General features: G+C 34.7%; 1 protein-coding gene across 10 annotated transcripts in view; it reads right to left on the reverse strand.

Annotated features, from left to right (window-relative positions):
- TSGA10 (testis specific 10) overlaps nucleotides 1–15,795 on the reverse strand; it is a 137,760-nt gene that overhangs the window by 108,374 nt on the left and 13,591 nt on the right. For 8 of the 10 annotated variants that reach the window (XM_053588362.1, XM_053588361.1, XM_053588360.1 and 5 more), the window contains 4 exons: nucleotides 11,721–11,936; nucleotides 3,659–3,724; nucleotides 2,066–2,233; nucleotides 1,512–1,670 (listed from right to left, as the gene is read on the reverse strand). In XM_053588362.1, the coding sequence (XP_053444337.1) occupies nucleotides 1,512–1,670; nucleotides 2,066–2,116 (210 nt within the window). In that variant the 5' untranslated portion in view covers nucleotides 2,117–2,233; nucleotides 3,659–3,724; nucleotides 11,721–11,936. Of the gene's footprint in view, nucleotides 1–1,511; nucleotides 1,671–2,065; nucleotides 2,234–3,658; nucleotides 3,725–3,874; nucleotides 3,906–11,720; nucleotides 11,937–15,795 lie in introns of all 10 variants that reach the window. The other 2 variants (XM_053588365.1, XM_053588364.1) reach the window with 2 other exon arrangements.

A 15,795-nucleotide genomic window follows, 5' to 3' on the forward strand; every position in this document is an offset into this window, starting at 1 on the left:
CTTGAGACAACTTCTGAACTATTTTTTGGTTCTCTGTTTACTCTATCTTTTCCTCCATTCCAATTATTTTATTTGCCATCCATATTCTAAATTCTATTTCTGACATTTCAGCAATTTCTCTGTGGATGGAATTTTCTAATGTATTTCCTTTGACATCTCCAGGAGGCATTGATTTGTTCTGATTTTTCATGTTGCCAGAGTTGTTCTACTGATTCATCCTCATGAGTATTTTCAGCTTCTTCCTCTTTTTTCTCTTTTTAAATATGTTAACTATACTTTTTTAGTTGAATTGATAGGTTGTATCTGGTTAAGTCCATTTCTCACTGCTGCAATGCCACCACTGTACTAAAAAGGCAGACAAGTAGTGAATCTGCAGCCCTAGACAGTGTCTAAGTGGTGAATCTGCAGCCCCAGACAGTGTCTCCAGGGGTGTAAGAATCAGTAGACAGTCTTGGCCCAGAGTTCAAATCAATTTCGCTCTCCCAGCTCTGGCTCCACCCACTAAATTAAGCTCATGAAGCTGCGCAGCTGACAGCACTGGCCCAGAGTTCAGGAGAGATGCTTATGCACTGTGCACCATCCAGCCAATTGAGTGCTGAAGACCGCAGCTCTGTGGACAAGGTAGGCCCAAAGCTCAGACAAAGTTGCTCAGGCACCAGGCACCGCCTGCCCAGTCAAGCTCAGGGACCTCCTCAAGTGATCCTCTTGCCTCAGCCTCCCAAGTGACTGGGACTATAGGCCCCTGCCACAGTACTCAGCTAGTTCTTCTATTTTCAGTAGATACAGGGTCCCTCTTGCTCAGGCTGGTCTTGAACTCCTGAGCTCAAGTGATCCTTCCACCTTAGCTCACGCCACTGCACCCAGACCTATTGATACTTTCAAAAGAAACTACATTGGTGATTTATGAAATTTAATATGCATTGGGTAAAGAAGTTATTTGATTAATAAAAGCTATACAATTGTAAGCTAGAAAGTACAGATAAACTGCACACTGATTTTACTCTCTAAAATTAGGCAAATTATGTGGCAGTTCCTAAAGTGATTTTTTAGTACTTTATAACCCCCAATCATGCTTTTTTTTACCTTGGACTTACCATACCCTGTCCCCCCATTTCTTATTCCAAAATCAGACTATTTCTATGCACGTCTATAATCTTTTGGAGGATACAGGGGTAACATATATGTGTACTCATGCACTTATTGTATTAGAAATATATCACATTTCTTTTTGTTGTTGTTGTAGCAGTTGTCACCGTTGTTTGGCTGGCCCTGGCCAGGCTCAAACCCACCAGTCTTGGTGTATGTGACTGGTGCCATAACCACTGTGCTATGGGCGCTGAGCCAGAAATATATCACATTTCATTAAGAATATCTTAAGAACAAATGTAATTCCCAAATGTTAGATTAATTTGATTGGCAGGATTAAGTACTTTCATTGAACTTAAAGAAGAATTACATACCTATAGAACTGAATATTACCACTTATATCATTTATTAATAAATAAATGTACCTGTTCATAAAGAAGAAAGGTCTTGTCTCTTTCAGATGTAAGAACCTTCACATTACCCTGAATCTCTGCCAAATGACGCTCATACTTTTCCAGCATGCATTTAAGTTCTTCACGATCTCTTGCTGTTGTCTTCAAAAGTTCTACATCACAGTTTGCACCCTAGAATTATCATATAAGGAATTTGAAATTCTTCCTGGACATATGGAACTAATAGAGAAGTGCTATGGATGGCAGTATACCATCTCTTAGTATACTTACGCAAACAACACTATATAGTGAAAAGAAATTAAGAAGAACAAAAATCATCTTTTTAACCACAGTGTCATCCCAAATTGTTCCACATTTGTCTGATTACTTCCCAAGCACTATTTATGCTGAGGATAAAGAACCAATACTGATGGTCTGCTGTGCAATCAAAGAGACCTTTCCCAACCTCTTTGATATACCAATTCACAACAATCAAAAAAAAATTACTTCCTGATTAGGTAAATCAAAGAATAAAAGTCAGTGGTTGAGCAACAAACTCCAAAATAATTGTAAGTTTCCAAACCTACCCGGAGAGTTGGAGATGGGCGTCTTGGACTTTTAGATCTACTTCTCATCATCTTTCTTAAATTTTGAGCTTCACACTTATAGTAATCTCTGTCTGCTTCTAAAGTCTTGACAAAGGAATCGAGTCTAGAAGGAGATTTATTTTGTGCTTTTTCAGTCTCTAAAATTATCTTGTCAAGGGAGAAAAAAATTAGGCCATTATTTCAAACTAAAGTATAGGATCATTTTTCTAAATAAACCTGAAAATAAATAAGATCCTTAAAAATATTAAATTTGATATTTTATAAAAATAGACCATTTAAAAATTACTTATCAATAAATCGATGAAGAAATTATTTGCCAATAATTTTTAAAAAGGAACTAGATATCCTTCTTTCCAGCTTTTCTAGAAATATTTAACTACAAATACCCCTAAATTTACTCAATAGTTTTGGAGAAAAAGTGGTGAAGAAATTTTAGAGAGATCAGAAATGTCCATATACATAGCACAAGTCTCAGAAATGAGATTAACTTCCTTTAGAAAAACTTATATGTTACTGTCAAAGCATTTGTTATAGCACCTAGGTTCAATATTATTTGATAAATGAATATATTAAATGGATGCTGAATATTTCATACTTGTTTGCGCTTTCAAATACATTCCCATGAATTTCCATTCACTTTAATATATTTAGAAATAATGTTCTACAACATTTATTTCAAAAGACTTTATTAGGAGAAAACCATAGAGTGTTTTAAATAATTTAAAAAATGTTAAACTGTTTAATAGAGCAGTTTCATTTCACATTGTCAGATAAATAAAACATATGGTTTGAAATTAAGCAACAAAAGTATGACCTAAAAATATTTATTACAGACTAGGCACAGTGGCTCACGTTTATTATCTTATCAGTTTGGGGGGGCCAAGGCAGGAGGATTACTTAAGCCCAGGAGTTTGAGACCAACTTAGGCAATAGCAAGATCTCTTCTTTACAAAAAAAATTTTAAAATCTCAGCCTTATGTGGTGGCTCACACCTGTAGTCCCAGATATTTGGCAGGCTGAGGCAGGAGGATGGCTGGAGCCCAGGAGTTTGAGCTTGCAGTGAGCTATGATGGTGCCACTGCACTCTAGCCCAGGCAACTGAGTTAGACTCTGCCTCAAACAAATATATATACAGGGTGGCCAAAAAGTTCATGTGCAATTTTAAATTGCACACTCTTTTAAATTGCAATGAACTTTATGGCCACCCTACATATATATAAAACTAAGGGGAATAAACAATGTGTAGACAAATATATCTTCGAAGAATAAATTATTCAAGTCATCATTTTAAATCAAGTAATAGCTGAGCACATTAATAAAACCAACCAAAAGTTGGTTCTCTCCCATGAGGGGAAAAAAGCAGTAGTGATGAAAGGAGCAAGTAAAGCACCACTCTTACAGATGGGGATACCCTCCTTCCCTAGCAGCAGGTACTGATTTTAGAAAATAAAAATTTTTTATTGCTTACCAAATGCATGATATCTGGGGGGAAATATATATAAAATTTTTGTAGCTGATTAACTGAATAAAAATAATCCCTTTTATTTATTTATTTATGAAGAATATACTTACAGATCTAAGCCTTTTTATTGTATCTTCCAATATAGCAATATTATTTTGCTGGCAAATGAGTTCAATCTGAAAAACATTTTAATAAAATTATTTATATGAAAGCTTCTTAAACTGACTTAAATGAAAAAGGAGCATAAAAAAGGAGCCATTTAAAAATAAAAACAGAAAGACTGAATATTTTAAAGAAACAATAAACTAACCCTTATGTTTACCTACCTTTGACAGTAAATGATGAAATATAATTCACCTAGGATGAAATACAGTAGTACCTTTAAATTATCCAATGTTTTATATAAAATATTAACTAATATTTTACCAGTATAACTTACATTTTATTCCTCATGAACTAGAATAAACGTTAATACTAATTATAATTCTGAACATGAAAAAAAGAATGTAATAAAAGAATGACTGAAGTTCAAAGTTTCACAAATTACCTCATTCAGAAAAGATTGCTTTGGCAGGCCTGCTGGTCACGCCTATAATCTTTAGCACTCTGGGACACCAAGGCTGGCAGATCCCTTGAGCGCAGGAGTTGGAGACCAGCCTGAGCAACAGTGAGACCCTGTCTCTACTAAAAATAGAAAAATTGTCTGGGTATGGTAGGCCATGCCTGTAGTCCCAGCTACTTGGGAGTCTAAGGCAGGAGGATTGCTTGATTCCAGAAGTTTGAGGTTGTTCTGAGTTAGGCTGATGCCTTGGCACTCTAGCTTGGGCAACAGACTGAGACTCTATCTCAAAAACAAACAAACGAAAAAAAAAAATGTTTTTAATGCAAAGAAATTAAGTTCTTTGCTAAAAGTTAGCATATGAGTTTAATGAATGTATTTTTTCAATTCATACTCCTTTCCCTCATTATTCTAAACTAAATTGTTTCCTAATTATGCCTGCTATATGTAAATTTTTAGTGTTCAACAAAATTCTTCAGACAGAAGGAAAATGGTATCAGACGGAAATTTGGATATACACAAAAAAATTTTAAAACCTCATAAATATTTTCTGCTGTATTTTAAATCTAAGTTTTCTGGAATTAAGTCACTTCATTTGGTCTTTAGACCAAAGTTCTCTTCTAAGGTTTCTCTGGCAGTCATATTTAAGTTTATGAAATATTAAAAGATATTATTATTTGGAACATAACTTATGTATGATTCAAGTAAGCTTATGTATAGTTTTGAATAATTTTCAATGTTTTAATTTATACTATTATACTACTATATAGACACTAAAAATACAAGTGTCTATTTTGAATATTGTGTAAAGAGTTCCATACTAAATATAAAAACTCACAATAGAGCCAGGTATGATGGTTCACACCTATAAAACATAACCAATAACATATAAATGAAGAAGACTAATTTTATCTAGGTATAGCAAGGTATGATTATGATAGATATTTTCTTCATCATACTTTTCTATATGGACTGAAACTTTTCTAATAAACATGTATTACTTTTATACTGATAAATGCTGATTCTACTCTGAAAAACAAAATAACTGGCCCAAATGAAAACATACTAACCTAATATATTCATTTATTTGACAATTCATGAAAGCCTACTATATGCCTGACATTATGTTATGTGCTGGGTAAAGTAATGAGTAAAACAGACTCTCTGCCCTCATGAAGTAACACTCTAGAGTTAAAAAAAGAAAAGGAGGAATGAAAAAGAAAAACAAGGCCAAGCATAAGGGCTCATAACTAAAATCTTGGCATTGCAGGAGGATCACTTGAGGCCAGGAGGTCAAGACCAGCCTGGGTAACAGAGTCAGACCTCATCTCTACAAAAAAAATTATTTTAATTAGCCAGATGTGTTGCCACATGCCTGTAGTCCTGGCTACTCAGAAAGCTGAGGTAGGAAGATTGCTTGAGCCTAGAAATTCAAGGCAGCAGTGAACTACAATTGCATGATGTACTCCATCCTGGGCAACAGAATGAGACTCTGTCTCTAAATAAAAAAATTAATTAATTAATTAATTAAGAAAACAAGAAAAAAGATAATAGTCAAAATATATTGCATCACTCAAAAAAATAATACAATGACCACTAGTGCTTGGCATTTAAGACAAAAAAGTGAAGAAAACAGATAAAGATTGCTACCTTTGGGGACCTTATATTTCAGCTAGAAAGACAAAAAAAAAAAAAAAAAACCTAACAAAAATATTATGTAGTGCACTAGAAAAAAGATTGCAGTATTAAGGATATTTGGAGTGTTTATGAGGGAACAGGCCAGAATTTTAAATAAGGTGATCAAGGGACCTCATTGAAAGTGGACTTTTGAGCAAAGATTTAAAGGAGGAAAGAAGTCAACCATATGGGAAATCTGAGAGAAGAACATTCCAAAAAAAGATACAGCTATATAAAGGCCCTAAGGCAAAGGAAAGTCTGGTAAGTTCCAAGGAATAGTCAGGAGGTCAGTGTAGCTGCAGTAGAGGGAGGGAAAGGAGTAGGAAAGTGCAACAGAGAAAAAGAAACAGGAGAGAGAGAATATATGTGTGTGTGCAGCAGGGGTTACGAACTTAAATAGGACTTACACAATGTCGTTCATGTGGCAGGTTCTGAAATAATTTTTGACTGAATCACACACAAAAATAATAACAATGACAAAGGCCATCAGAGATCCAGTTCAATAACAGCCCTTATGTCAACTAAAAATAGAAACTGCATAAAACAACTAATAATGGTAAAATTACAATCCTGCTGTTTCATGTTTCAAAAAAATCATGTTCAATTATCTGGGAAACACTGTAGGAAGGCCTGAATGATAAACAACTGAAGATGAAAAGATAAATAGAAGCATATAGCTTCCATCACCTAGGATAGAGTGCAAAGGCATCATTGTAGCTTATGGTGGTAGTTTTAATGTATGTCCACAAATTCTATTACTTATTCCTTCAAAAGGTGAATCACCTCCCCTTGAGTGTGGATTATATGTAATTAATGAAGATAATAAAAGGAAGTAATGGTGCATAACTTTTGAGCCTGGGTCACAGGCACTGCAGATTCTTTCTTGCTATCTCTCTTGGAACATTGGCTGGGAGTAGGGAGGGGGACCAGCTGTCACAAAGAATACATCAAGCAACCCTAGAGAGGTTCACCGGGCAAGAAATAGAGGCCTTTCTGCCAACAATTAAAAGTCATTAGAGTTAGCCATCTCAGAAGTAAATCCTCTGGTAGCAATCAAGCCATGACTACAGCCTGGCCATCATCTTGATCTCATATTTTTCTGAGAAACCAGGAACCAGAACCACCCAACTAAGGAGGCACTCTTGAATTCCCAATCTACAGAACCTGGGAGATATAAATCTTTGTTGTTTGAAGCCATTAAAATTTAAGAGTAATTTGTTACATAGCAATAGATGATAACAATAATAAATACTCAAAACATTTTATGAAATAAATGATGGAAGAAGTCATTCTGTTCGTCTTTAAAAATAAAACTAACTGGGTGGCGCCTGTAGCTCAAGGAGTAGGGCACAGACCCCATATACCAGGGATGGAGTGTTCAAGCCCGGCTCTAGCCAAAACTGCCAAAATAATAATAATGAAAAATAAAACTGACTAGGTCAGGTGTGGTGGTTCACACCTATAATCCCTAGCACTTTGGGATGCCAAGGCAGGAGGATTGCTTGACATCAGGAGCTCAAGACCAGCCTGAGCAAGAGTGAGACCCTGTCTCTATAAAAAAATAGAAAAATTAGCTGGCCATGGTGATACATGCCTGTAATCCCAGCTACTTGAGTCTAAGACAAAAGGATCTCTTGAGCCCAGGAGTTTGAAGTTACAGAGAGCTACGATGATGCCACTGTACTCTATCCTGGGTCAAAGAGCAAGACCCTGTCTCAAAAAAGTAAAATAAAAATAAACAAAACTAACTAAAAGTAAAATCTTCTATAAATTTAATACTAACTCTCTCAATTCCAGAAAAACAGTAGCTTTAGCCTCAAACTCTCCCTCCATTTATCTAGAGCAGGCGTCCTCAAATTGCGGCCCGCGGGCCACATGAAGCGGTGTGAATTGTATTTGTTCCCATTTTGTTTTTTACTTCAAAATAAGATATGTGCAGTGTGCATAGGAATTTGTTCACAGTTTTTTTTTTTAAACTACAGTCTGGCCCTCCAACGGTCTGAGGGACAGTGAATTGGCCCCCTGTTTAAAAAGTTTGAGGATGCCTGATCTAGAGCATAATCTCATACACTGTAGGAACTCAAACACTCTTTCTCAGCTATCAAATTAGAAACTCTCATTTCAAGTTTCATCCCACAAATTACGCAAGGAATCTCTCCCCAGTAAATATGAATATAAAATGCATATCCAATGACTTAAGGTGATAAACCACATTGGTGTTCATATCCCCAGAGCTAGTCAGTCATGCACATTTCTTTTTTTTTTTTTTTTTTGTAGAGACAGAGTCTCACTTTATGGCCCTCGGTAGAGTGCCGTGGCCTCACACAGCTCACAGCAACCTCCAACTCCTGGGCTTAAGCGATTCTCTTGCCTCAGCCTCCCGAGTAGCTGGGACTACAGGCACCCGCCACAACGCCCGGCTATTTTTTGGTTGCAGTTTGGCCGGGGCCGGGTTTGAACCCGTCATCCTCGGTATATGGGGCCGGCGCCTTACCGACTGAGCCACAGGCACCGCCCAGTCATGCACATTTCTAATCCCCATTCTACCCTGGGACATTCACTTACTGAGGTTGGTGATATCCTCATTGCAGGGCCTTCTACCAAAACAAAGGACCTATTTCTATTTTGTCCTCTTTTCATTAGGTTTCCCGTGGATCAGCAATGCTATCTCTGCTTTAAGACTGCTCCCTACCTCTTCCTCCAACAGCTTTCCAATCATCAAATATATTAAACATTCCACCTATAAATACCTATTTCCTAGAAAAATACTTCCATGAGCCAGGCAAAATTTCTATCTGTGAATTTAATATTTTCAGTTACAGAAAAATGACAGCTCTTATATTTTAAATATTTTCCATTCTTAAAATTCTCCCTTTTGATAGGAGAAAGAGTTCAATCTGACAATCACTCTCTCTAAAACACAGACCCTACCGATTTTCTAAAACTCTTAAAAGGGGTAAAAGGGGTATTTTTATCATAGGAATTCAGTCAACTTGCCTCCCCTAAGTCTGGGAAGGAGCACATTTAATTTTTAATTTGGAAAAAAAAAAAAAAGCAAAGAACACATAATAAAACTCTTAAATTTTGATAACTTCTATAATTTATATAAAGACTGAACAATTTACCATTAAACTGTGAATGAAGGAATATTATTCTTAAAGAAAGTAACGATACAAACAAAAAATTGAAAAAAATTAAATATTCAACCTACTTTTAAATGTCCTTCAAATACTTTAGGAGCAACCATTAAAAGATACATAACTGAAAAATTAAAAACAGGCTGGGCTCAGTGGTTCACACCTGTAATCCTAGCACTCTAGGAGCCCGAGGCAGGTAGATTGCTTTAGCTCAAGAGTTCAAAACCAGCCTAAGTAAAAGCAAGACTCCATCTGTACTAAAAATAGAAAAAACTAGCCAGGCATAGTGGCAGTTGCCTGTCATCCCAGCTACTCTGGAGGCTGAGGCAAGAGGAATGGTTGGGCCCAAGAATTTGAGGTTGCTATAAGCTATGACATCACAGCACATCCAGAGCACAGAGTGAGACACTGTCTCAAGAAAAAAAAAAAAGTTAAAAAGAAACAATTCCTACTACTTAGAACTACTCTCTCAAGCAGTTCTGCTAAGGACTTCGTCTAGACAATATTGTTAGAGAAGATTGTGTCCTTACGGCAAAGTAATAAAATTTATGTATTGAAATTCTCTATTAGTCACCTGTCACTAATTTAGACTTATTTATCTTTTAAGGAGTCTAAATAAGTAAGATTAGTCCATAAAAACACATACAATCCTAGAGTTTGTCAACTGGGTTCTTATATTTCAAATTATTGTATCAAGTAACACTTTCAATAACATGTTCTCGACCTGAACATTTGTTGAATTAAATGCTTTATTATGTACTATGTAAAGGAATATTTAAGAAATAACACGTATTGACAATTAGCAGGCCATATGGGGTGACTCACACCTGTAATCCCAGCACTTTAGGAGGCCTAGGCAGGAGGATCACTTGAGGCCGGAAGTTCGAGACCAGCCTGAGCAAGAGGGAGAGCTTGTCTCTGCAAACAATAGAAAAATTGGGTAGGCATGGTGACATATGCCTGTAGTCCCAGCTACTCAGGAAGCCGAGACAGGAGGATCACTTGAGCCCAGGAATTTGAGGTTGCAGTGAGCTATGATGATGTCATTGCACTCTAGCCTGGGCAACAAAGTGAGACCATGTCTCAAAAAAATAAAAAATAAAAAAGCTATTAGCTTTGGTAAAATGCCTCATTATAGACACCATTTACTAATTTGGTGATTAATAAAATCAAGACAAATAAGCACATCACACATATCATTTTAAATTCAACAGGTTGTTTTTCAGCCTTCAAATATGCTGTCTTATTTTAGGCAGCAATGAGAAATGAAGCTTTCTTTATTTTATAACTGTATTTAAGTTCTTAGTTTCAAAATTTCATGGTCCACTTCTAAAATTCAATCAAAAAAAAATTCACCAAAATATCATAAAGGTACAGCAACTAAAGTAGAAGTAGCATACAAAAAGGCAAATGAATCAAAGCAAATAGTCCAGAAACATATTCACAGATACATGAGAATTTAGTATCTGTCCAAATGGTACTTCAAACAGTGGAGAAAGAAAGTCAACCCCACCTAACATTAGAACAACAACAAAAAATTCTAGCAGTATTAAAATTAAAACAAAAAGTATTTTTAAAACTTCAGAAAATATTTTCATAGTTCTTGAGATGGTTAGGCCTTCCTAAACAATAATCAAAACCCACAAGTCAGTAAAGAAAGGGATTGGTAAATTTAACTACATAGAACTTTTTAATTTTGGTAAAAAACTTTTTTAAATTGTCTTTTTAACTGATACATAATAACTATACATATTGGCAGGGTACATGTGATATTTTAATACATGTATACAATGTAAAATGATCAAATCAGGGTAACCGGGGTATCTATCACCACAAACATTTATCATTTCTTGTGTTGAGAATATTCTAAATCTTCTAGATATTTTGGAATATACAATAAATCACTGATTATATTCACCCTAATATGCCATCAAACACTACAACGTATATCTTCTATCTAGCTGTATTTTGTACCCATTAACTAATTTCTCTTCATTTTCTCTTCTTCTCTACCCTTTCCAGCGTCTGGTAACTACCATTTTACCCTCTATCTCTATGAGATCAATTTCTTTAGATTCCAAGTAGATGAGAACACGCAATACACACATCTTTGTCTTTGTTTGCCTGGCTTATTTCACTGAACATAATGTCCTTCAGGCTCATCAATTTTGCTGCCAATGACAGGATTTCATTTTCTTTCACGGTTGAATAACATTCTCTTGTGTACACTACATTTTCTTTATCCATTTATCCTTTGATGGACTCTTAGATTGCTTCCAAATACTGGCTATTGTGAACAGTGCTGTGATAAAAATGGAAATGCAGGTCTCTCTTTAACATACTAATTTCCTTTCTTTTGTATATAAAGCCACCAGTAGAATTGCTTGATTATATAGTAGATCTATTTTTAGTTTGGTAAAAAAATATTTTTTAAAGGTAGGAAATAAATTATGTTTGTGAAAATAGGCAGATGGAAATATTAATAAATGGATCTATTTGTTTATAGATAGCTCTGCAGAGGAGAGAGGAACTGGGGAGGGAGAGTAACATTATGTTAACAGAATACTCCCATTGCTCTGAAGTTTTTACAATGACTACATATTACTTAGGAAATTTTTATACAAAATTTTTTAAAAGAAATAAAACATGAGAAACAGTTTAATCCTTAGGATATATAAACATAACGTCAAATCAAAAAAAGCTTTCAAATGATACAAGAATGTCACATTTCCATTGCATTTAATAATTACATGATGTTTAAAGTAGAATTAAGATCCTAATCAGTAATAAATCTAATACCTTTGTTTCTTTAAGTTCCTTGTCAGCGGTATCCACCACAAAATTTTTCTCTTTTTCTAGTTGCTCTGCTAGTTGGTCAATTTTAATTAATTCTTTACAAAGATGCTCATTGTGGCTGGTTAAATCATCTACTTGACTGCTTACCACCTCCTTACTATCCAAGAGTTTCCTAACATATTCTTCCAAGCCATGATTTGTCTGTTTGAGATCTTCAATCTGTCATAATTAGAAAGAAAATAATCACATTAAAAGATTTCCTTAGCTTCCTTTTGAGACCAACTAGGTAACCGAAATCAGAAAGGGAGATTTGGTTCCCTGGCAAGGAGACTTAACTGTACACCTTTTTGTGCCTTCTGAATTTTGTACCATGTGAATATATTACCCATTTGAAAAAGTACATTAAATAAAAATTTTAACTTTTACAGCAATATCTTTCAAGACAATTTGTGATTTACTACAAAAACTTAGTTACTATTGATTTTTTACCAAACTGTTGGAGAAATGGCCAAATATTTGTATCTGCAGTAAAGCAACTACGGTTTTAGAATTAATTTTCATAGCAATTAATATCATTAAGAGTTCTTTAGAATTAAATTTCTAATTGTTATCAAAATATATTAACTCTTTAGAAAAGTCTTATTGAACATATCAGTAACTTACTTAACTAAGCTAAATACCAAATCAAGTATTTGTTGACTAATGTGGAGGACCACAGCTTTCCTTTCCAGCTCACTATCAAACCATCAATGGGTGAAGAAAAAGGTCTTTTCTATAATGTAATGAAGGTATCCAAATCCCTTTAAAGGAAAAAAGAATTAGACTCATGTCAGGAACTATATTAAATTCCAAAGATAAGATAGATTAGGTACCTGTCCGCAGAGAGTATTTTGTTTACTTCAGGAAATCCAAACACAATGTGTTAAGTGCAATAATAGAAATATCTGAGATAAAGTGGTAGCACAAATACTTTTCCATAACACTTGCTTCTCATTGTGTATTTACAAATACCGAGCACCTACCGTGTTCAAGACACTGTGTTGGTACTCTGTAAAACATGATTAAAAACAGAAGTCCCAGTCTTTCAGGAGCATCTAAAATTGCTAAATCTCTGACCTCTCAGTTCTAACATTATTCTTGCTCTGACCTTGCCCTTTTCAAACAGCAGTACAGATATCTTCTTCCAAGCTATCAAAATCAACAAAGTTTTCTTTAAAAATATAAACTTTATCTGTAATTTATTACTATATAAAAACGTACTGAAGGTCATGAGTTATTTTTAACTAAATGTACTACAATGCCATTTATTATACCCATGAAATAGCTCACCAAGAGGAACAATAAGTCATTATTTTAATCCAAACTTCACTTTGGCATTTTGTAAGGCACACTAACACATGAGATTTGGAGATAAAGAGTTTCAATTATCAAAACCAGAAAACAAAATATTTATTTTGTTTAATCATAACTGGCCTAAATTTTAGCAATACCTCCTACTCGCTTCTTCTCTTTTGACTTTCTACCACATACTGCTAGAAAGTCTTCAAAAGTGCAAATTTCATTTCATTCCTAAAACCTTATAGTATACCTCATCACACTGAGAATAAAAAGAAAAAATGCCAGTTATGATCCCAACCCCACTTACTTGCTCAGCTTAGTATCTCACCATCCCTTTAAGCTCCAGACCTGCTATAAAAAATAATCTTACTAAACTTTTTTAAAAACTTACTTTAGGGAAGTTATTAAAATGTTACATACTATGTGTTACAGAACTGCCTTTGAGAATCTTCAGGGAAAACTTTCCTCAGCCCTCAGCTTCAGGAAAATATATACTTCTTTCAGCTATCTGGTTTATTCTTATCCTAATAACCATAAGTAATATAACCAGTGTTTCTTTTTGCTTTGCCTCTGGAAATTTTAAACCTGAGTCTGCACGTTTAGAGAGAAACCATGTGCAATGACCTGTTTATCTCATCCCAGGCTTTCACTGTTTATTTGCCCCTTCCCTTATCTCAGGTGCTTTCAATTTTTTATACAAACTATAGAATGTGGGGTAAACAAACAAACTTCAATTGATCTACTTACTTGCTTTTTGTCTTTGTTCATGGCTTCTACTGTGCCAAATGTTTCAGTAATCAGAGCACACTAACAATGTCTCTTAACCTCCCCCACATCAGGAAAGGCTAAATGCATCTCCTTTCCCACATGTGTTCCCGTAAAGTCTCTTACATAGCTTTATCTTAGCATCTCGTAAGGTATATTAAAATCCCTTCCTTGAACTTTTTACCAAATTCCAAGAAACTTAAGAAATCATAACCCCCACAAAAATTTTTTTAAAAAGAGACCATAACCCTCATTTCTATATAATTTATTATGTATCCCATACATAGTGATCAAATTATTGTTAAATGAGTAAATGAAACAAATTATCAACAAACACTTCCTTCACCTTTGACATCAAACCCAACTTTTACTCAATTTCAAGACAAAAATGCTTTAGAAGGAGTCTAGAGGAACAGAAAGGATGTGGACTTTGGCAGAGTTAAATTTAAATTCTGTTACAGGTAAATACAAGGTTTGTAAACCTTGGACAATTTACCATATTTTCTTGATCCTAAGAGATGCATCTGACTTCAGAAAAAATAAATGTGAGCCTCTTGAGTATTATCTGTTAAATGGACAGAATATAATTTTCAGGATTGGAGTTAGTGATCACATAAAAATGCAAGTAAAATTTCCGAGAGGTAATAGGTACTCAAAAATTAGTTTTATTAACTTTATTTGTAAATAAGTAAAGTTCACAGGTTGCAAATGTAGTACAGAAGTGTCTCATGTGCCCTTTGCTAAGTTTCTCCCAACAGCTGCATCTTAGTTACAATATCAAACCTTAGTTACAGATTTGACATTGATGTACATAGTATTCTACGTCACTTTCTCACATCTGCAGATCACTGTAACAACCACATTGAGATACAGAATTGTTCCATCACCACGAGATTGCTCTCCTGCTATCCCTTCTATTGATATCTTCGCCCTCTGCACCCTCAGTTCTTAGCAACCAATAATCTGTACAATTTTGCCAATTTGAGAATGTTATAGAAATGATATCATACAGGATATAATGTTTTGAGATTCTCTTTTTTTCAATCAGCATAATGCCCTTGAGATCCATCCAAATTGTTACATGAATCAATTGTTCATTCTTGTTTATTGCTGAGTAATATTTGACGGCATGGATTATCACAGGTTAATTATTTACAGATTGAAGGAAAACAGTTTCCAGTTTGGGGCTATAACACACAAAGCTGCTATGAACAATGGAATACAGGTTTTTAAATAGGTATTTTCATTTCTCTGGAACAAATTCCCAGGAGTGCAACTAATTGGTTGTATGGTAAATATATATGTAGCCTTCTAAAAATTGCCAAACTATTTTCCAGAGTGGCTGGACCATTTTATATTCTCACCTGGAATGGATGAGTGATCCAGTTTCTCCTCATCCTCACCTGCATTTGGTATTGTCCCTAATTTTTTATTTTAGCAGCTCTACTAGCTATAGTATTGTTATTTCATCATGGTCTTATTTTGCATTTCCCTTATGTTGACAGAGGCTGAACAACTTTTTTATATGCTTGTCAACCATACAGCCTTCTGTGAAATATCTCTTTTGCTCATTTTCTCATTGGATTGTTTGCTTTTTTACTGTTAAATTTTGAAGGTTCCTCTTACGATACAAGAGATAAGTCCTTTAGCAGATTTGTGGTTGTAGCTTGTCTCTTCATCATCTTAACAAAGTCTTCTACAGATAAAATCTTAAATTTTGAAGTCTAAATTATCGATTTTTCTTTTATAAATCACATTTTTAGTGTCAGCTTGAGAAGTCTTCAGGTATGTAAGCCTCTCAACCTAGTTTTATCATATCTGAAACAAGTTTCTTATAGACAGCATATAACTGGGTCATGCTTTTTAAATAAGACTGTGCCAGTACCTGTCTTTTTACCCTGTCTTTTTATTAGTCTATTTAAACTATAGTTAATGGAATTATTAAGTATTACATTAAGGCTTAAGTGTGAATTTT

The sequence above is a fragment of the Nycticebus coucang genome, chromosome 4 (assembly GCF_027406575.1).
Source record: "Nycticebus coucang isolate mNycCou1 chromosome 4, mNycCou1.pri, whole genome shotgun sequence".
NCBI classification, from domain to species: Eukaryota; Metazoa; Chordata; class Mammalia; order Primates; family Lorisidae; genus Nycticebus; species Nycticebus coucang.